The sequence below is a fragment of the Typopeltis vanoorti genome, chromosome 20 (assembly GCF_054136105.1).
Source record: "Typopeltis vanoorti isolate ZY-2024b chromosome 20, IOZ_Tvanoo_1.0, whole genome shotgun sequence".
NCBI lineage: Eukaryota > Metazoa > Arthropoda > Arachnida > Uropygi > Thelyphonidae > Typopeltis > Typopeltis vanoorti.
The window spans coordinates 89,452,710-89,475,897 of NC_143568.1; the positions used below are offsets into that span (position 1 = coordinate 89,452,710).

The window sequence follows — 23,188 nt, forward strand, 5'->3', positions numbered from 1 at the left end:
CAGACTCCCACCACTCTTCGCAAGGCATACATCTCACAGACAGCACATTGCATAAATTCGTTTACATCAAAACTCTTAAACAAACATGGCGACCTGGCCGCCATTTTTTTCTTTATCGGTGCCATGTGTACGCTATCTTTTCTTAAAAATAATAATTAAAATAACAGAAGACACGCAAAAATTGCAGAGACACGCCAAGAAACAAAAAGCAAACAATACTACTTAAAATTCTAGTAAAATATCTAATGTTAACACAAAATAATACTAATCTTTTCAGGAGCTCTCGACAAGCCGACGATCTAATCAGTGCGACACCAAGCGACCAAAATAAAAGTGACTACTATGAGCACTGCATTACCCACTGCCTCCGTTGCCTGGACCAACGTGTCATCACTTCATGCAGTACACACAAGTTACGCATTTGTGTGTTCATCTTTGATCATCTTTCTCCTTAAATTCCTTCCACAGTTGTTTCTTTCTTTGCAACTCAAGTTTAATGGTGTTATTCATCCATTTAACCCCTACTTGATTTCCTATTCGCACTCTAAGGTATACAGTCAGCCATAACCTCCTGAAAATGCCCCTTGATTACTTCCCATGCTCTATCAACATCCAGCCCTTGCAGGTTTGCATGCCAATGCACTGAACCAAGCAATCTCCTAAGCCTGTCATACTTGCCAGCACGATAATTCCACATGTACCCTGTCTTAATCGAAAATTTTACACATTTAGCCACCTCCCAGGTCAAGACTCTATGATTACTCTCACCAATAGGTGGCATCATGGTCATATTCATTACAGTCAAATTCTCAGATGCGATTACTAGGTCAAGCACTTTCGAACCCCCAGTATTTTCCATTACATGCTGTCTCAGATAGTTATCCCTTAGTAACTGAATAAAATCCAGTTCCTTCCTCACGTGTCCTCTCCTCCTTCCAATCAATGGTACTATAGTTGAAATCCCCAATAATAATTACCCTCCTTCCACTCATTTCATCAATTTGTTTATGCATACTATCTCCACCATCTATTCCATCACCTGGTCTGTAGCAGCACCCAACTGTACATTTTGTTCCGTTAGTCTCAATCTCACACCAGATAGCCTCAAATGAGCTCTTTTCACTATCCTGCAATACAACTTCTATTCTCCTTAGCTGCAGTTCATCAGCTATCATCAATTAACACTCCTCCCCCCATTTTATTCTCTCTGTCCCTCCTGAACACACTATACTCTACACATTCTATCCCACTAACTATATCATCTTCCGTCAGCCATGTTTCACTAATGCCAATAACCTGTGGCCAGGAAGAACCAACCAAGGCCAAAAATTCTTCCTTCTTGTTCCTAATACTCCTGGCATTAGTATTCATGAAATGCAGAAGTCCATTTGTCCCACCCCTATCTTGATGCATTATACTAACTATCCCATTCTGATTTCTTGTCCTTCGTACTGGCTCGAGCACATTATATACATTTTTACACTCAACTGTCTCACTGATGTCTGTATATATCCATCTTCTCCCCTCCTTAATAGTTCTAGTTTCCCTGATTTTGCACATCCGCTCTCACTTCACTCAGCAACACTTTTTTCAGTCTTCGCACACCAAATCCTTTCAAATGTAAGCCATCCATCTTGTACAAATCCTTTCGCCCATCAAACTCACTCCACACATCCACAAACTCCACACCACACTGTCTGCATAACCTGCACATAAAGTCATTTGCGATTATGGCTCTCCTTCTAAACTCTTCTCTGTCATACCACAGCAACAGACTCACTGTTCTAACTCTCACTCTTTTCTTTCACTACCTCTTATAATTCCTTTAAGTCCTCTCTCATATAAAATTTATCTCCTTTCAAATCATTCGTTCCCACTATGACTATCGTTTCTTTCACCCTCTGCTTTTGCGCTCTAATACTCTCATTTACATCCTTAATTTTCGCACCCGGTAAGTACGATTTAGTCAAACTCTCATCTATCATACCTCTTACTAACGAATCACCATACAACACTCTTTCCTTCATTTTTGAAACACTCCCAGTCATATGCTTATTTTTCCTTTCATACACTTGCTTATTTCCATTAGCCGAGGTGCTCGGGAAAAAGTTTTGCAGTCGCTCCAACCGCTGCTTCACCCTATGTATTACTCCACGTAACCATGCGATCTCATTCATTACAGCTAATTTCTCATTTTTTTTCATCATTCAAACCATTTTCTCTTTCTGTATAATTACTTTCCCTCTCTCTTTCATCACTGCTCTCATTGCTATCTTGTACAACATCACAATTTACTATCAAATCGCTATTTTCTCTCACATTCTGGCTTTCTTCTACAACAACTATCTCACGACCTGACACACACTTCAATTCCTCACTTTCCTTACACTTTCGGCATAGTCTCCCACCACTATCATTATCTATCCAAACTCCAGCCTCTTTCGGGAAAGCGTACATCCCGCACATGTTACACTGGACAAATTCCATTATAATAAAGATTTTGAATAAAGACAGCAAAGTTTTGGTCACCATTATTTTTCATCGCATTGGCGCCATATGCTATACTATCAATCGTATCTTTAAACTACTAGTTTAAATAAAGCAGAAATCACACAGACACACCAAGTTACCAAAAAACAAAGAATACTTCATTAAGATTAAATCAATATTGCCAATTGTTTCTCAAAATAATACTTATCTTCTCGGGAACTCTCTGCAAACACTACACACCGTGTAGCCCTCTAGTGGACTCTCTCTAATCCAGTGTATTTTAGTACTAAGGTGTGACACATTTTTGGCTTCTTGTATGTGCAAATATGACTACTGCATTACTTCAACCTTGGTATCATTTCTGGGTAGTGACCCTTCCCATAATGCATAGCATAGTACATGTCCATAAGGATATGTGCTTTGCATTATGGGATACTAAGGATAGTAAGTGATGTGAAGTCTTTGGCCTCTATATATGACTTGCCCAATCGTGAAGTTACTTAGTGCAGAAACTTTGTTTGCCTATACTTAGATAAAGGATCAAACCAAAGGATATAATTTCTTGGCATCCTTAATTTATATTATAACCTTGTTTTTCCCTCAGTTGATCCTCATAACTATCATTGTAGAGTCTTGAAACCATCTTTGTTATCTGCCTTTGTACCCTTTCCACAGTTAATTTATCCCCTTCAAATCCTGGGGACCAAATCTGAGAACAATAGTCCAAGTGTGGTCTGATCAGAGACTTATACAACGGAATGATAATCCTTTTATCTCTGCAGGTCATTGTCCTTCTCATAATTGCAGCAATCCTCTGTGTTACCCTCACCACCTTTGCAATATGTCCCCTGAACTTCAGGTTTCTATCAATCATCAACCCCAGATCTCTTGTCTCCCCTACTTCCTCCAGTATAACTCCTCCCATAGAGTATGCAGCATCCTATCGATGTTTCCCAAACCTCAAGACCTTACAATTTGCTGCATTAAACTGACCGCCATTCATTTGCCCATCTATCTAGCTTATTTAAATCCTCTTGCAGGGCTACCACATCTGCACTATTAGATCAGTAGTATTCTTTCATCTGATAACAGTAGTATTCTTTGTGCTTGTCAGCATGAGTTTGTTAAATTTAGGTTGTCTTTACAAACTTGCTTATGTACTATAAGAAGGTGACGAATGTATTGGACAAGGGGGATGCATATACAGCATAGTTAGATGTTGCAAAGGCTTTTGATAGATTGCCACACTACAAGTTGGTAACTGAAATGGAGATGACAGATTAGTGAGTTGGATTGGCAACTCACTGTTGAAAAAGAAGATCACCAGCGTTGTGCCACAGGAATCTGTTTTAAATAAATAACCATTTTTATTTAATTTAATGTATGCTAATGACATTGGGATGGTTTTAACTGCTAATATACAAATGTTTGCAGACGATACAAAACTGGGGAGAGTGATGAGGAATCAGGCAGATGTTGTGTCCTTACATGAGAATTTTAATAGATTGTATGAGTGGGCAGCAGTATAAAGCTGTCAGTTTAATGTTGCAAAGCATAAGGTTCTGAAATTTGGTAAGCGAGAATGGGTGAAAAGTATACCTTCATGGAAAATTTTGGAGGAAGTTGTAGAGACAAGAGATCTTGGAGTGGTGCTGGACAAGGATCTGAAGTTCATATGTCACATTGCACAAGTTGTGAAGTCATCACATCAGATAATTATTATTATTATTACCCAAAGACCTCATGGAGTCAAAGACTCATCTGGAGGTCCTTTTATCACACACACACAGCACATCATACCGTGTCTTAAACACACTCAAACTACTTGCAGACACCACACTCTCAGGCAAGACATTCCAATCATTCACAACTCTGCACGAAAAAAACCTGCTTCTCACTCCCCTACTCACACCCTCTTTATACAGTTTCCAGGGATGACCTCTGGTTCTCCCACTATTTTATGTAGAAACTCCAGCATTAATCCTATAACAACCCCTTACCAACTTGTAGGTCTCTATCATATCTCCCCTCTTCCTTCTCTCCACTAGACTCTGCAAATTACATCTTTTCAATCTTAATCTTTCCTCATACTCGACATTCCAGAGGTCAGAAACTACCTTAGTCAGTCGCCTTTGGACCCTTTCCAACATCTCTTCATCCTTCTGAAAACCAGGTGACCAAATCTGGGCACAATAGTCCATGTGTGGCCTAATCAAAGCCTTATACAACGGAAAAAGAATCTCCCTACTTCTACACATCAGTGTCCTCTGCATCAATCCCAGATGCCTTTGTGTTGTCTTCACAATTTTGGATATGTGTCAACTAAATTTCAGATCCTTATCCACTATTTATAATTACATCCTGTGATGAGATGACCAAATCCAAGATCCTCAATCCTCATTTGACCTTTGTTACATACTGTCTGAGCTAGTTATCCCTCAAAAACGCAAGAAACTCATTTTCTTTACTTCCAGTTACTATCTCATTATTCCAGTCTATATTGCCATTATTAAAATCTCTCATTATGATCACCTTTTTTGTATTTGCTTGGTTAATTTGATTATACATTTCATTATCACCACCATCCACATTACCTATAACAACATCCAACTAAGTATTTGATTCCGTTCTCCTCTATCTCACACTATACTACCTCAAAACCACTGGCACTATTTTCCTTTTGCATCTCTACTTTGTATGGACATAACTCTTTCTCTATCATCAATAGCACTCTGCCCCCTCCCTTTTTACCAATTCTATCCTCAAGAAACACATCATACCCTTCCATCTCTATTCCTATCAGGATGTCGTCCTCTTCCAACCATGTCTCTGCATAATAGCAATTATGCAGAAGTCCTTAATGTGCAGAAATGGGGAGGTTCTGCACATGTATAAGGTTTTGATCAGGCCTTGTATAGATCACTCTGCACAGATTTGGTCCCCTGCCTTTCATGGTAATGAGGATATACTGGAAAGAGTTAATGTCAAAGAAATTTTTCATAGAGTTTGAGAAGGCAATAGAACAAGAGGACATCCCTGGAAGATAAGGAGCAGGTTTTTTTGCATTTAAAATGTATTGCATGACATTGTGGTGAATGCTGATACACTGAATGAGTTTAAAGCATTCATTGATGGGCTTTGTGTGCAGCAGTGTGTACCTCCTATGATGAGTCTTTTGATTTCATTGAACAATTTTTCCAACCTTCCATTCCTTTGGGACTTGCTCTGTTGCTAGACTCATGTTATACAGGTATACCAAAGTGCTGTTAATTCCCTACAGCATTCTTTCATGATACATACAATATACTCTCAAGTTCTACTGTTGTATTAACATCAAGTTTACTTAATTCTTCATATACTTCCTACTCATTCACCGTTAATCTATCCTCCACCATTCCCTCTGTGCTCAAACTTCTTGTGATGTTGCCTTCTTGAAGGTGAAATACATTAATAAAGTGATCATTGTCTACTTCATCTATATCCTGTGCATTGATTGATGTCAATGTCATCAACCAGCATCATCCTTTCACAGTTTTTTTTTTTTTACAGCTTGTTATATATCAAAAGAACTCACTAGGATTTTTCTTACTTTGATGGCTAATTTCTTCTCATACTGCACTGTTGCTGTGTTTATCATCCAAGTCATCTTTCTCGTCTGTTCTTTGTACTCTTGAACTGATTATTATCAACTTTCATCTTGTGTTGCTTCCACAGTCCTTCATCCAGATTTCACACTTAACCTCTTCATTCATCCATTTTACTCTTACATTTTCATTCAGCCATCCATTTTACCTTATTTTACCTTTTCACCTTTGAAATACACTCAGGCATTGCTGCTCTTAAATAGCTCTTGATCAGTTCTCTTCAGAATCTGTCTCCTAAGCTTTTCATAATCACCAGCTTTACGGTTCCGCATATATCCCTTCCTTACAGAAGTTCTCATATTACTGTCTACAACGCAGGTGATCACCTCATGGACTTTCACTAACTGGGTGAAGATTAGATACTCCATTCACAATCACATTCTGTGATGATATAATCAGATCTAAGACTCCTGATCCTCATGTGCTCTCTGTTATATATTGTTCAAGACTGTTGCCCCTTAATAATTTGAGAAATTCATTCTCCTTATTCTCTGATGCTATTTCTTCATTCCAATTAGTACAGCAGTATAGCCTCCGTAGCTCAGTTGGTATAGATGAAGTAATTTGTTCGGAAAGACCTGTGTTCGATTCCTGTCCATGATGTGAGGAACCTTTATCTGGTCTCTTTCAACTAAAGGTGAGTTAGCCAGTCTCATACAGAGGTAGAAGGTTTTTTTCACACGGATACTTGGGTTTTTCATCCCTCAGAACAGGCAAACTGTCCCATGAACACAAGAATCTACAGTCATAAATTACATGCTTAATCCCTCATTAGGTGAGCTCAACCAGTCCTAAGGGATTCTGAAGGAATGGGGAGAATCCCATATGAATAAATAAGTACAGCTATATTTAAATCACCCATAATGATTGCTCTTTGCTTGATCACTAAGCTAAGCTACCTATACATTTATTCGCTACTCTCCACATTCTCCTGCCTGTAGCAACACCCAACCAAATATCTCACACCATATTGCTTCAAAACCACTATCACTTTCCCTCTTGTATCTCAGCCTTGTGTGGACTGTCATTAATACACCTCCTGTGCTGTCATCAGTGGCACTCCTCCTCCCTTCTTGTCCTTCCTATCCTCACAAAAAATATCATATACTTTCATTTCTATTCCCTTTAAGATATCATTCTCTTCCACCCATGTTTCTGTTATTCCAACTATTTTCTGGCAGATAAACTCAATGAATGCAACAATTTCATCTCCCTTATTTCTGATACTACTGGCATACATAAAGAAACATAGCAATTAGCAATTCATTTCTTGGTCTATACCCAGTCCTGCCCCTGCTCCCATCATCTGTGACTTTTCCACACTGATGTCTGCTAACTGTCACCATTTGTCTCATATACCCTCTCTCAACTCAGCTATCCTCAAGTATTCCAGGCCATTCCACTCCTATGCTGACTGTCTCTATAGATGCATTCATTACTGCTTTCAGAATCCACTCTTGTTATATACTGTCTCCCTAACCTCCATCTCTCTCTCTCTCTCTCTCTTCAACTTGCATTCCTGTTCTTACATTCTGATCTCCATTCACATTGATCTCACCTAGATTACTCTCTTTCTCATTTACATCTTTCATTGATGCCTTGTTCACATCACTGATTACACTTCCTTCAGCATTCTTTCCAGGTAATTCACCCAAAAACCATTCATATGTAGTCCATCACTCTTATACAACTCATTTGTCCCTCAAACTGATCCCACACATTCATAAACTGCAATCCTTTCTCTTCTCACATTTCCACTAACATTCCATTCAAGATCTTTGCTCTGTGCCGCACCTCTTTATTATCTTTAACTCTCCTCAATAATATCCTGCTATCCGTTTTCACATTCTCCCTTTGTCCACCCAGATCATTCATTAAAATCACTCACTCTTCCACATGCTTATTCTCATATCCAATGCCTCAATCACTCTGTTCATCCTTTCCCCTAGAAAAGAGACCTTGTGTGCCCTCTCATCCACCAACACCTTTTATGATAGAAACTCCATATAGCGCTACTGTTGAGTCATTTGCTACTTCATTTTCTCCATTATTTTTCATTTTATTCTTTCATACTTTTCCATTTGTATATGCCACATCAAATTTCTCATCTTAATCATTTCATTTTTCAATTCTTGCATTCCATTAATTGTTTCCACTTTGTTTCATTAGTCAGGTTTTCTTCACTTTCTCACTCATAACAGCTTTTACACCCATCAGTCAAGCTCACTTCCATTTCTGCATTTACACTCGCATTTCTTTTACAATCATTTCCTTATTTAAAATTTACATTTTCCATACCTTATTCTTATGCTTACTCTTCTGGCTGTCATACTCTGTCTAACACCTATCACTGCCTTTCATCTTTCATGTGGTATTCTTCATCTCCCATTCCCAACCATAGTCCATTAATATATCACACTTTCTACAGACTCTTGCTCTGTCTCACTTCTTTTATTTAATTTCTCAACAAACATGTCATATTCACCCATGCATATATATTACACTTCTGACAATAAACCATCATAGTAAAATCCACTGAACACATTCGATTTTCATACAGCGCATCTAGTTGTTCTTACTGCCATTTTTGCCTCTGTTAACTGTTATAACACAAAATTCCCTACAAAACCTACTGATACTTTCAATTATTAATTTGCATTCCATCTCAGTATCACTAATTAAATGAATTTTCAGTGAAATGTGTATAATTCATCAAAAATAATCCTAAAAATGAAACTTATTTTTGCTCCAGTGATCCTACCACTTGTTGTTAAGTAACACAGTGCCCTCTCCCTACATATATGACTAGATGGAATTGGAATTCACTTCATGTTGTAAGGGAGTGTGTTAAGGAAATGACTGTGCCATTAACCTGGCTACTTAGTGAAAGTCTTGCAATGTCACAAGTTCCTAAAGAGTGGAAGGAGGATAAGACAGTGACATGCATAAATTTATTTATTTGTGTAGGGTTCCTCTGTTCCTCCACAATCCCTTAGGACTGGTTGAGGGATTAAGTATGTATTTTATGACTGTAGATCCATGTGTGTTCACATGCCAGTTTGCCTGTTCTGAGGGATGAAAAATCTAAGTTTCAGGTGAAAAAAAACCCTCTACATCCATATGAAACTGGCTATCTCACCTTTAGTCAAAAGAGACAAGATAAAGGTTCCTCACATCATGGACAGGAAGAATCAAACGCAGGCCTTTCTGACCAAATGACTTCATCTATACCAACTGAGTTACAGAGGCTGTGATATGCATAAAGATAGTAGTAGAATGGATGTATGAAACTATAGGCCAGGTGGTACTACTTCTCTGGGTGTTAAGATTTTCGTAAAACTGGTAAGAATTTATATATACAGAATTTTGCAAATCAAAGTGATATTAATTTTTAAGAAGTTCAACATAGATTTGTTCAGGGACAAATTTGTTTTAGTAATCTGAAGGCCTTTTATAATAAAGTAATAAGAGCAGTAGATTAGAGAAAGACATGCACTGTTATTTTTCTAGATTTTGCAAAGGCATTTGATAGCATGTTACATGATATGTTAATATTTAAGTTGCAACATATGGATATCAGGATATCAGGTTAGTGGAATGGATTAGTAACTGGCTTTTAGATATATAACTATCTGATATCTATAGATATATAACTATCATATAACAATATGATAGTTATATATATCTATAGTTATATCATATATCACTATAGATATATATAATTATATATCTCTAGATATATAACTATGTATATCTAATAGGAGTAGCATCCTATAGTAGAAAAATTATAAGTAGGTTCCACATGGGTCAGGACCTGGACCTTTACTTTCATATCGATGTTGAAAGTTTATTTTGCACTTGGTTAGACTATAATAAATTCAGTTTAATCCTTGCCTCAGTCCTGAAGATATTTTCAGGCACAAACTTTGTTCGCTCACACTTGGATAAAGGATTAAACTAAATTTATTATAAACTTTCATATCAGTGATATTGTCACTGAACTATAAGGAAGCATTCAATTGTCCGAGATGATGTGAAGCCCTGAAGTGTTATTACTAACAGTACTGATGTTACTGTTAAATGAATGAGGATTTCAGTTTAATACAGCTAAATGTATTATTATGAAATTGGGGATTTGTAGAGAATAGAATATACTCTCTCTCTCTCTCTCTCTCTCTCTTGTTGGAGATATGCTGAAAGAAGTGGAGAAAGGAAGAGATGTTGAGGTGATTGTATAGAAATTTGAAGTTCAGAGGATATATTGCAAAAGTTGTGAAGGCAACACATAAGATTGGTACAGTATTGAGGAAAATGTTGACCCACAGAGATAAGAGAGTGGCAGTACATTGTATAAAACTACAGTAAATATAGATGTGACCTTGTTCAGACTACTTACCCAAATATCACTGCAATTTGTATGGAATGAAGTAACTTTAGAGAGAGTGCAGATGCAGATAACAAAATGATATCAGGACTGCACAACATTGGTTATGATTGCAGATTGAGGGCATATAATCTGAAAAGTCTTGTCGAAAAGAGATGAAGAGGAGATATGCTTGAGATAAGTTATTATTATTATTGTATAACACCTCCAGGGAGTCCTGAGACTAATTTAGGGAGGCCATCTACTCTACAACTCTCTCTCTGCAACTACACTAATGCCATCTATCATCACCCACCACCACCACTAGTATTTCCACAGACAATCACAAACATCCATGCTCACAGCGGGATTTGAAACCGAAGCCTTTTGGCCGGAGAGCGGATACACTAACCACTAGGCCAACCAGCCTGCCAAGTTATTATTATTATTATTACGGACAACTCCAAGGAGTCCTTAAACTCATTGAGGGAGGCCCTAAACATCATGTCAAGAACAACTATTCAACATTCGCACAGTAGCTATCATACTTTGCTTTGAACTCATTTATAGTCATGGCATCCACAACGAACTCTGGCAGCTTATTCCACTCATTCACCACTCTCCAAGTAAAAAACCTACTTCTAACACCCTTGCTAACTACACTCTTGTTCAGTTTCCATGGATGGGCCCTAGTTCTTCCACCACCAGAACTGTTCTAAAAAATGTTTCCTCTGAATTAATCTTGTAAAAACCCTTCAGTAATGAATGTCTCAATCATATCACCACTTTTCCACCTATCAACCAATTTCTGTAACCCACAGATCTTCTAAGATACATTCCATAGACCAGTTATCATTTTGGTCACTCGTCTCATTGAGAGTTATTTACCAGATTAACACTGGTAGGATTTTTCATATGGTAGAATGGGGAGGGGTGGGACATGAATTAGGAGTGAAACCTAAATTTCCAAATTTAGTGAGTAAGAGAGTAAGAAGCGAGTTTTTTGTATGTTTGTTTTTTTGTTTATTCACAAAGTGGTTTATTCACATTATTATTACAGTACTCTGGATTAGAGATATTTGTAGCATTTTTTTTATTGTATCATACATGTCTTATGAAGGAAGTATGCTATGCATTATGCAGCTGATTTTTTATTTTTTTTGAGTGGAAGTAGCATTAAATTCATTGCCTGAGTGGAATGGTTAGGTGTAGATTATTATTATTACCCAAGACCCCATGTAGTCAAAGATTCATCTAGGAAGTCCTTTTATCAAACATACAGCTCATCATACCATGCTTTAAACACCCTCAAATTCTCTGCAGACACCAAACTCTCAGGTAAGACATTCCAATCATTCACAACTCTGCATGAAAAAAAACTTCTCACTCCCCTACTGACACCCTCCTTATACAGCTTCCAGGGATGACCTCTGGTTCTCCCACTATTTTCTGTTAGAACCACTCCAGCATTGATCCTATAACAACCCCTTACTAACTTGTAGTTCTCTATTATATTTCCACTCTACCTCCTGACCACTAGACTCTGCAAATTGCATCTTCTCAAACTTTCCTCATATTCGACATTCCAGAGTTTAGAAACTACTTTAGTCAATCGCCTCTGGACCATCTCCAACATCTCTTCACCCTTCTGAAAAACCAGGTGACAAAATCTGGGCACAATAGTCCATGTGCGGCCTAATCAAAGCCTTATGCAATGGAACAAGAATCTCTCTACTTCTACACATCAGTGTCCTCCGCATCAATCCAGATGCCTTTGTGTTGTCTTCACAATTTTGGATATGTGTCAACTAAATTTCAGATCCTTATCCACTATCACCCCATATCTCTTATTCCCCCCCCCCCGACAATATATCCTCACCAAGCATAAATTCTGCATCTCATTTTGTTTTCCAAATTTTAAAACCTTACATTTTGCAACATTGAACTGACATTCCCGTACCCAATCACTCAATTTATTCAAATCTTGTAAGGCCACAACATCTTCTCTACTCTTCATGGTTCGTCCCAACATTGCATCATCTGCAAACAACTCAATATCTCCAGCCAAATCTTCACCAATATCATTTATATACAAGTTAAACAGCAATGGCCCTAAAACAGACACTAAGGCACACCACTAGTAACTTTCCTTTTCCTGGATATATCTCCCCCATACACAACTTGTTGATACCTATCAGACAGCCAGTCTCCAATCCAATGCACCAATCTAATATCCAACCCCATCTGCTCTAGTTTGACTGTCAACTTATCATGAGGTACTCTGTGAAAAGCTTTTGTGAAATCCAAGTATATTACTGTGTATCCTTCTCCTCTGTCCATGGAAGCAGTCACTTTATTGTAATAAGTAAATAGATTACTAAAACACGGCCTCCCTTTAGCAAATCCATGCTGTCCATCAAAGATAATACCATTGTTGTCAACCCAATTCTGGATCCTGGTTCTGACAAGCTTCTCCAACAACTTAACTACAACACCTGATACACAGATAGGCCTATTATTTGATGCTTGAGTTCGATCACCTCTTTTATGAAGTGGCACAATCTTGATCTCCTTCTGCTCCTTAGAAACTTGACCGAGTGCAAGACGCATATTAAAAAAATATGTCAAGGCTGGTGTCACCTCCGTGGCACATTGATTCAGAATACGTGGTGATATATTATCAAGTCCCACAGCCTTATTTGCATCTAGTTTGCTCAACTCCCCATGCACCTCTTGTTCACTTACAGTCCCTCTTCTGCATCATCAGCTGCTCTCAATCTCTCCATGAAGTCACATGCACAAGATAAAGACCTTTATGAACTGCTCATTAGGTATCTCCACCACACCCTCTGCAACATTTGTCTTTATACTCATTTTCTCTAATCAATATCATCCTTCCATAATCATTCTGTCTTTTGCTGGCTACATATCGAAAGAACTCTTTTTGGCTTCATTAGCTAACTGCTGTTCATACATCTCTTTAGCTACCCTCACCAACCAAGTCGCCCGCCTTGCTTGGTATTTGTAGTCCTCATGGTATTGGTTATTTCCACTTCTCATGCTGCCTCCATAATGCTCTTTTTCTCTGTATTGCATGCTTAATCTCTTTATTCATCCATTTCACACCTACCTTATTTAACATTCTCACCCTTGGAATACATTTAGACATTGCATCTACTAGATAGTCTTTTAAAATCCCCAAAGCTGCATTGATCTCTTTTCCAGCTAACTCCTCATTCCATGCTACACCTGCAAGCTGTCCTCTGAGCTCTTTATAATCACCCCACTCTTTGTAGTTCCATATATGCCCTTTTCTTACAGAGGTCCTCACACTGCTGGCAACCACCCAGGTAATCACCTCATTGTCATTTTCACCAATTGGTGGGTGATTTGACACTTCATTTATCATTACATCCTCTAATGAGATGACCAAATCCAAGACCTTCAATCCATGTGTGCCCTCTGTTACATACTCTCTGAGCTAGATATCCCTCAAAAACTCATTTTCTTTTCTTCCAGTTGCTGTCTCATCATTCCAGTCTATATAGCCATATTTAAAATTGCCCATAATAATCACTGTTTTCTTATTTGGTTGGCTAATTTGATATACATTTCCTGGTCTATAGCAACATCCAACCAGGTATTTCATTCCATTCACCTCTATCTCACATCATACTGCTTCAAACCACTGGCACTATTTCCCTCTTGCATCTCTACTTTGTATGGGCATAACTCTTTCTCTATCATCAATAGCACTCCCCCTCCCTTTTTTACTCGTATCCTTACGAAACACATCATATCCTTCCATCTCTATTCCTGTCAGGATGTCGTCCTCATCTAACCATGTCTCACTTATTCCAACAATTTTTGGGTGAACAGACTGAAATAGTTCAACCATTTCATCTGCCTTGTTTCTTACACTTCTAACATTTGTATATAAACACAACAGCTCATTCCTGGATCTACAGCTAGTTCCACTGATACCACTCACTCGATGTGATCTCTCTCTCTGCTTGACTGGGGTCATTTTCCTTTCTGCTTATTCATTTTAGAACCCTCTTCAATTCCAACTGTTTCCTCTTGATCCCAGGTCATCCCATTCCTTTCCTGTCTACACATGGTCTCGCAGCCTCTTCAATCATCTACCTTTCTCACGCTGTGTACCCCTGTCCACCTGATCCTCTCCATTTCCCTGTTCATCTTGCACACCCATTCTCTCATTTTCCATACTCATGCCACATACTTCCTCATTCATAACACCTCTTCAATCTCTACTGTCATACTCTCCTGCTCTTCCACATCACTTCCTACTTGATCTGATTCATTCTCTATACTCACTTCTCTACCCTCCAGCAACAGTCTCTCCAAATGACTCACACCATAACCACTCAATGCAGTCCATCGCTCCCATACAGTTCACTTCGTCCTTCAAACTCATTCCACACATTGACAAATTGTACTCCCCTCTCTTCACACATTTCAGCCAACATACCATTCATAATCCTTGCTCTCCGCCTCATCTCACCACAGTCATACCTTGACAACATGTTTACTATCCTTCCTCTCACACTATTCTCTTTTATCCGTCTAAGCAGCCTCCTGATATACATTCTGATGTGCTCTCTCTTTGTCCTCTATCAAGTCATTCGTATCTGTTAAAACCATCACCTCCTTTACTCATTCTCTCCTCATATCCAATACCTCAATCACTCCACGCATTTTACCACCTGGAAAACATATCATGTGCATCCTCTCATCCAGCACACCTTTAATAATGGAGTCACCATACAACACCACTCGCTCATCTTTCATTTACTCTTTCGTACCTACTTGATTTTTTTTAATCATTTTCACCTGAATTTTCTTAATTTCACTCCGCATCCATTTCATCTCTTGTCTCATCCAACCCAATTCAATTTTAGAATCTCGTGTCATATTCTCTCTATCATTCAGTCTTTCTAATTTTCAGACTATCGACTTCCATTTCGCACTTTCACTCTCATTCGTCCTTTTGAGTTTCTGTACTTTCGGTCCATGCATCCAACTTTCACTTTCATTCATTATTTCCATTTTTCCCACTTTTGATCATTTTGTAATGCTATTTCTGGTTTCTTTCGTTCTCTCAATTTTGTTTCCTTCTGCCACATTTGCCTTGCTTTCGTTATTTTTACCATCCATTACGGTTTTCAAATCACTCGTTTTCTTTTTCAATGCTTTCTTAACAATTTTTTGCCTTTCTTTCACACCATTTCTCTCTCTTTCGAACCAGCACTCATTCTTCCTACGACATTCTCGTGAATAAGTTTAAAGAGTGGCATGACAGCTTCAATAACAATAGACTCCAGAGGGGTGGATTTAATAATAATGCTTGTTTCATTTATTGAGGTCTTATCCAGGGAGTTGGACTGGAGATATTGAGAACTATCTCAACTGCAAAAGTCATACTTCCCAAATGCAGCAAATTGGTTTATTCACATTATTATTACAGTACTCTGGATTACAGATATTTGTAGCATTTTTTTAATCGTATCATACATGTCTTATGAAGGAAGTATGCTATGCATTATAGATGTAGCTGAATTCACTTGATATGAATTCGGCTAATCACATATGCAAGTAGCATAGCTTTGAAGCTTCATTCAAAACTTTTGTTTCTTTACATTTGGACAAAAATATATATACATAGAAGAAAATAATTTTTTGTCATTTATAATACCCTTTTTGATTCATCAAAAAAAAAGAGCAATAAATTGCAAAAGCTGAAATTAGAATTATTATTAATTAGAATATTTCTTTTAGTATTTTAAACTTTTCTTCAGATTAAATGTTGTTTGTGAAGTTAACCAATAAAAATCTGTACTTAATATGGAATTTTATAGGTTTGGTTTGGGGAGCATATGTTTAAAGAAGAATTTTCCTTTTACACTGGTTATAATATTCCAAAGTGTCCGACAATAGAAGAGTGTGAACGTTTTATTGGTAGACTTCCTGATGTAGATTCTCCTCAGGTTTTTGGTCTCCATCCTAATGCAGACATTACGTAAGTTTCAATGATATTTACTTTTTTAAATCTCTTGTTTTAATGATTGTATAATTTATACTTAAAGCTTTAATACTGAATACTGATTCAGTTTCAGATTTCTGATAAGGTTTTGTTGAAGAAGATATTTTATTTGTGAACTAAAAATTCCTTAATTATATCCAGAATATGCCAGGTTTTAAGTTATCAAAATTGGCAGAAAAACATTTTAAATTTGTAAAAATTGATGATATTAGTCATGCCATCCAGATGAAAAAAAAAGTAAGGCAAAAGAACTAATTATCTTGGTTGGCACTAATGATCTCAGAGGTGAGAAATATTATATGATGGAGGATGTGAAGGAGTTTTTGGATGAAGCAGAAATGAAGAGCAAGAAGGTGAAAATGTAATTCTCCTGCCACATTATGTTAGGGGCAAATTGAGGAGGAGGGCATTGATAGTAAACGAATCAATAAGCAGTCTGTGCAATAGGTCTGCAAACTCTACATTCTCCTTCTGCTTTATACAAATCCTTCTTTGACAGAAAGAAGGATTTGTATAAAGCTGACGGACTACATCTAAATGGTTTTGTGTTAGGCATCTAGAGAGCTTTATTCACTCAACTTGCTGAAACACAATTTAGGAAACCTTAAGCAATTAGGGTGGAGATGCAGGTGAATGTGTGTGAAGTCACCCATGAGGCAAATGAGTGTGAGAAGGACCAATAGGTGTGGATCTAGTCTCTCAAGTAAAAATATTGAATAGGGTAGTCATTTCAAGAAGTAAAGGTGGTTGAAGCCTCAAGGAGTGCTGCAGTTTCGATCTGTTAATGCCAGAAGTATTAGGAACAAGAGGGAGGAGCTTTTGGCATGGGCTAGTGCAACCTCGCCAAAAGTTATAGGCATTAGTGAGACTTGGCTAATACAGATGATATTGTTACAGGGATAGATTGTGATGGTTTAGTATTTTCAGGGAACATGGAAATACTAAACCACTGATGTTAGCAAATGAATTGCAGCCAAAACAAATAGGAGATAGATGGGTGGTGGTTGGTCATTTGAAGCAGTCTGGTATGAGATCAAGGCCAATAAGACAAAATATAGAGTTAGTTGCTACTACAGGCCAGGAGGAGGAGGGGGGGGGGGGGTTCCAGAGATGACCTCAAAGACATGTGCATCAACAAATGAGTACAATGAGTGCAGGTTGAGTGATTATTATGGGGGACTTCAACTGTGGAGATATAGATTGGAAGGAAGAGAGATGGAATTTATATGCCTAATGAGAGATAATTACTTGAGGTGGCATGTGATCGAGGGGACTTGAGGTGCAAGAGTAATGGACATAGTCATAGAATCAGGAGAGTTATCCATAACTCAGTTTCCCAAATCAGTGGCCACATTGCCTCTGACTGGAGGAAAGTGACTATGCAGTCTTGACCTCAGAAAATGTAAAAAAATTAGGAATATTCTGTCAAGAAGGGACATATGTGGAACTACAAGGCAGGTGATGATGACAAGCTTAGTAGGAAGCTCAAAGCTGTGCCATGCCATAAAACCCTACAAATAAAGGATGTTAGCAGTAAATGGGAAATAGCTATTGGACATCTAGAGGAAGCTATAATTAAAGTATACCTAAGGTAAAGAGAGTTAATCAGATAGGAGTTAGAGGGATGAGTAATATCATTAAGTATGAGCTCCAGAAAGAAAAAAAAATGCTGTGTAGATCAGATACTACATGAAACTCTGTTACACAATGTTGAACAAATGGGGATGGATATGAAATTGGTTATGTGGATAAGTGGTGGCTGCTGGACAGATATCAAAAATATATAAGGAGAAAGGTGACCAGCAACAGTACAAGGATCAGGCAAGAAAGGTGATCAGTATGGTAAGGAGGTAAAATCAGATTATGAGAAGAAACCATAGGAAATCCCAAAGAGTTCTTTTGCTATGTGGAAAGTAAGAGGAAGACTGACTTTAGAAGAATAATCTTAATGAGTGCTGATGGTCGCTCAGTAATTCAACAGTTAAAACAGTTGAATTACTGAGTGACCATTCTGCAAGGGTATATCATCCAAGTGAGATTAATGCTGTGACATATGTGACAAAGACTTATGTGGAAACAGAGGTGGGTGAATTGGAGGTTCTTAGGATATTGCAGAATCTCAATTTAAATGCAGCTGTGGGATTAGATGGGATATTAGCTTGAGTTCTGCAAAAGCAGGCAAGGAAACTGGCAATGCCTATGACTAGGCTCTTTCATTTAAGTCTCAGCTTCAGTAGAGTTCCATAGTGGAAAGAGAGGAAAATAATTCTCTTGCATAAGGAAGACTGCCATAGCAAATTATTGACCAATCAGTATCTCAGGATTGGTGATTAAAGTATACTGAAAAAATTGATCAAAAAGAGAATCAACTCTGGGTGGATAAGAATATTACTCTATGAGGAGCAACATGGCTTTGTGAAGGGGGCAATCATGCCTTAGTAATTTACTTTTTATAATAGTGACAGCTGAGTTGGATAAAGAGAATGGCTATGCAACAATTCTAGAGGATTTTGTAAAGGCATTTGATCAGATACTACATGGAACTCTGTTGCGCAAATTAGAACAAATGGGAATGGATATGACACTGGTTAAGTGGATATGAGGGTGGCTGCTGGATAGATATCAAAAAGTGGTATACGGAGGTGCAGAATCGAGGTGAAAACAGGTGACTAGTTATGTGCCACAAGGTTCAGTGCTGGGACCATTGTTGTTTAATTTGTACATAAATGATATAGGAAATAACCTGAAAGGAAATATTCAGTTGTTTGCTGATGATGCGAAATTAGATTGGGTAATAGTTAATCAAGGTGATGTGAAGAGCTTGCAGGACAATCTAAATAGGCTATCGGTATGGGCAAAAGTAATGAGTGTCAGTTTAATGTGGAGAAATGTAAAGTTATGTATTGTGGGATAAATAGATTACAAGCCATGTATCACATTGATGGAACTGTACTCCAGGAAATAGATGAAGCGAGAGATTTAGGGGAGTGGTAAACAGAACAATAAAGTTTAGAGGATATATTGCTAAAGTAACTCATAAGATTACTTGGCCATTGAAGAACACACCAACAAGTAGAGATAAAGATTTTTTTTTTCCTCTTTATAATCCTTGATATATCCTCATCTAAATTACTGTGTATTGATAAAGAAGTTGTGGAGAGAATTCAGAGCTGAGCAACCAAGATTGTGAGTGGTCTGTGGAACATTCCTTATGAGTGACTGAGGGGTGTGTGGACTGCAAAAGTTGGTTGATAAGTTACTTATAGGGTTTTATAGGATTGCTGCAGGAGAAATATTTCAGCACTTGGCAAGAAAGAGCAGAACAAGAAGTGATCCCTGGCAGTTTGATTAAGAGTGTGATTTAATCAAACCACATGTTTTTCACTTGGAGAGATGTGAATAAATGGAATGGGTTGCCAGAGTTAGTTGGCAGCACTTTGTTAATGGGTTCAAGGAGAGGTATAATAGATTGTGTGGATAATTGGGTCTCCTGTAATGAGTCTTTGTATTCCATAGAGGTGCCTATGCAATAATAATAATTTTCATTAAATAACAGTTTTCATTTAGTGCTATCAAAATATCCTTTATTCAGCTTGAGGACTCATATTAAGAGTCTAAATAATGATGATAATCATTATTCATCATAGTTTATAGACACCAAAACTGTACAGGATATACCTACCACCTTCCTAAACATGGAAATCATTCTCTGACACAGCAAAATGATCTGTTCAGACAGAGCATGATTCTCCAAAAATTTTAACAAATATAACTTCAGAGGTGCTTTAAAGACATATTAACTTGGATATAAACACACATATCACAAGAAAAATAAATTTTATTAATAATTTGAAATCATCAAATATTTTGGATGTCCATCTGTCTAACTGTCCATCATCAGTTACATGAAAGGCATATTTCAAAAAGTAAAATGTAGAACATTAATATCTTACTTTAAACATAATCTACCCTATATATATAAAATGAGAAGCCTTTTTGTATAACTTTTTCTGTCACGTTTTTTTCAAGTTATTTGAAACGTTTTTCCTCAGGGGCTCACTTTAGTGAGTACGGGTGTGGCAAACCCGAGGTACCTGATGCTGGTCCATGCCTTACTTCATGTTATATACATCTGTTATATTATCTGTAGACTGGTCCCTCCTCTTCCTCCCTTGATTCTTTCTTTCTTCTCTTCTTGCTCCTTCCCTCGAATGCTATTAGAGTATTTGAGGGGAATCTTTCCTATTTTTCTATGTCATTTCGTCTTGTGCTAACAGGACATTATCAAACACTGTGACATGATCAGGCCATTAAAAAATGTTCATATCGCATCGTCCATCGTGCGGGTTACCAAGGGACATGTTCAGGTTTTAGGCAGAGGGACCCGTTCCAAAAATATGTTACAGTCTCCCTTAGACACCACTCCTCAGCACTCTGCTAGAGGAAACTTCATCAATGGGCCCGCTACCTGTTTGGAGAGGTGTTTAGGCTCGGCGTGGCAACGGGCAGTGAGAAAAGGACACCTTGGTGGAACCAAGAAGTCAAAAAAAACTGTCCGGGCAAAAAAGGAGTCCTACCTAACATGGCTTAGAGCCAGGTCACCTGAGATGCATTTGCGGTATGCTGAGGCATGAAAAGCTACTGCTAAGGCAGTAAAGACAGCAAAGCAGAAGGCTTGGGAATCCTTTGGAGAAAGATTAGATTCATCCTATGCAAATACAAACAAAGTATTCTGGCTGACCATCCGCTGCCTTCGAGGGAGGAATTAGTGCACAGCAAGGGTAATTAAAGCCTCTGATGGTGCACTTTTAACAACTGAGAAGGACATCCTCCACAGATGGAGGGAATACTTTGAGAGTTCTTAACCCGAGTAGCCCAGCAGTTGTGGACATCCAAGAGGTGCAGATTGGGGCAATGACTAGTCTCACAGCAGAAGAGGTCCATTTAGCAATAAAATCACTAAAATCAGGCAAGGCTGCTGGCGATGATGAAATTCAGCCCGAAATGCTAAAAGCCTTAAATCGAGACGGTGTTCTCTGGCTGACTCGAGTGTGTCAGGCTGCTTGGATATCTGGGCGAGCACCAAAGCAATGGCAGACAGGCATAATAATACCAGTCTTTAAGAAGGGAAACCAGAAGGATTGCAGTAACTATCGTGGCATCTCTCTGCTCAACCTGCCTGGGAAAGTGTATGCTAAGTGCTTGTAAAGACAGTGCATGAGCATAGTTGAGTCAAAGTTCCAGGAAGAACAATGTGGCTTTCATCCTGGTAGAAGCACAACTGACCAAATCTTCACTTTAAGGCAAGGTCTTTGAGAAATCTTGGGAATATGCCAAGAATGTCTACACATGTTTTGTGGACTTGGAGAAGGCATATGACCGGGTTCCTCGGGATAAGCTTTGGCAAGTAGTACAGGAGTATGGAGTGGATGGTCAACTATTAGCTGCCATCAAGTCCTTGTATGAATGCCCAGAGTTTTGTGTCAGGGTAAACAGCACAAAGTCTGAACCTTTCACAGTCTCTGTTGGCCTCTGCCAAGGGTGTGTTTTGTCACCCCTCCTTTTCATAATATTTATGGACTGGATTGATAGGCACAGCCGAGGCAGTGAGTGTGTCAGAATTGGAAAATGTAGCATTGGACTGTTTTTTGCAGATGACCTAGTTCAGCTTAGCTCTTCCACAGATGACCTCCAGCGGACCGTGGATAGGTTTGTAGCTGTTTGTGCAGATGCCGGAATGAAGATCAGTGTGGCCAAAACTGAAACATTTGTGGTCTCAAGACAACCATCCCAGTGCACTCTAAATGTAAGTGGAGTCCCAATGAGACAGGTGGAGAAGTTTAAATACCTTGGTTCCATATTCACGAATGATGGAAAATGGGATGTAGAGCTAGATACTCGAATTGGCTTAGCAAGCTCAATATTGCGGGAGCTTGGCCGTTCGGTAGTATTGAAGCGGGAGTTAAGCCAGAAGGCAAAGTCTTCAATACAGTCTATGTCCCCATCCTCACCTATGGTCATGAGAGTTGGGTAATGACCAAAAGAATGCAGACACGAATCCAAGCAGCTGAAATGAGGTTCCTTCGAGGGGTTGCGGGGCTGACAAAACTCAACAGAGTCAGAAGCTCTGCAATTCGGGAAACCCTCAATACTCAACCGCTGCTTCTCCATGTTGAGAGATCACAGTTACGCTGGTACGGGCACCTGGTCAGAATGCCACAAGAGAGGCTCCCTCAGCAGGCCCTCTTTGCCAAGCCAGAGGATGGGAGGCCACGTGGAAGGCCAAGGACTCGCTGGATAGATTATATCCAAAACCTTGGGTGGACACGTTTGGGAATCTCACCAGAACACCTGAGCTTGGTGGCAGAGGATCGTGACCATTGGAAGTTCCTCTTGCAGCTTTTGCCCCCACAACCCAATTAGGAAGAGTGGGCCTTGAAGATGTATGTATGTACAGGGTGTTCGGGATAAATTTGACATATTTATAATTAATTATATTTTTCCGTAAGTTACATGTATTAACACACACTTCTCTTCATTTAAAAGTTTGGACCCTTCTTCATTCATATACAAGATGTCAGAAAGGATGGATAGCTGGAACCCACCTGAATCATGGAAGAGAATAAC

At 38.5% G+C, this 23,188-nt stretch overlaps 1 protein-coding gene across 1 annotated transcript in view; it reads left to right on the forward strand.

Moving 5' to 3' along the window:
* Nucleotides 1-23,188, forward strand: part of LOC150095635 (dynein axonemal heavy chain 8-like) — a 2,108,518-nt gene that overhangs the window by 1,972,877 nt on the left and 112,453 nt on the right. Inside the window, exon 78 of the mRNA XM_090409931.1 lies at nucleotides 16,377-16,537. Coding sequence (XP_090266057.1) covers nucleotides 16,377-16,537 — 161 coding nt within the window. The remainder of the gene's footprint in view (nucleotides 1-16,376; nucleotides 16,538-23,188) is intronic.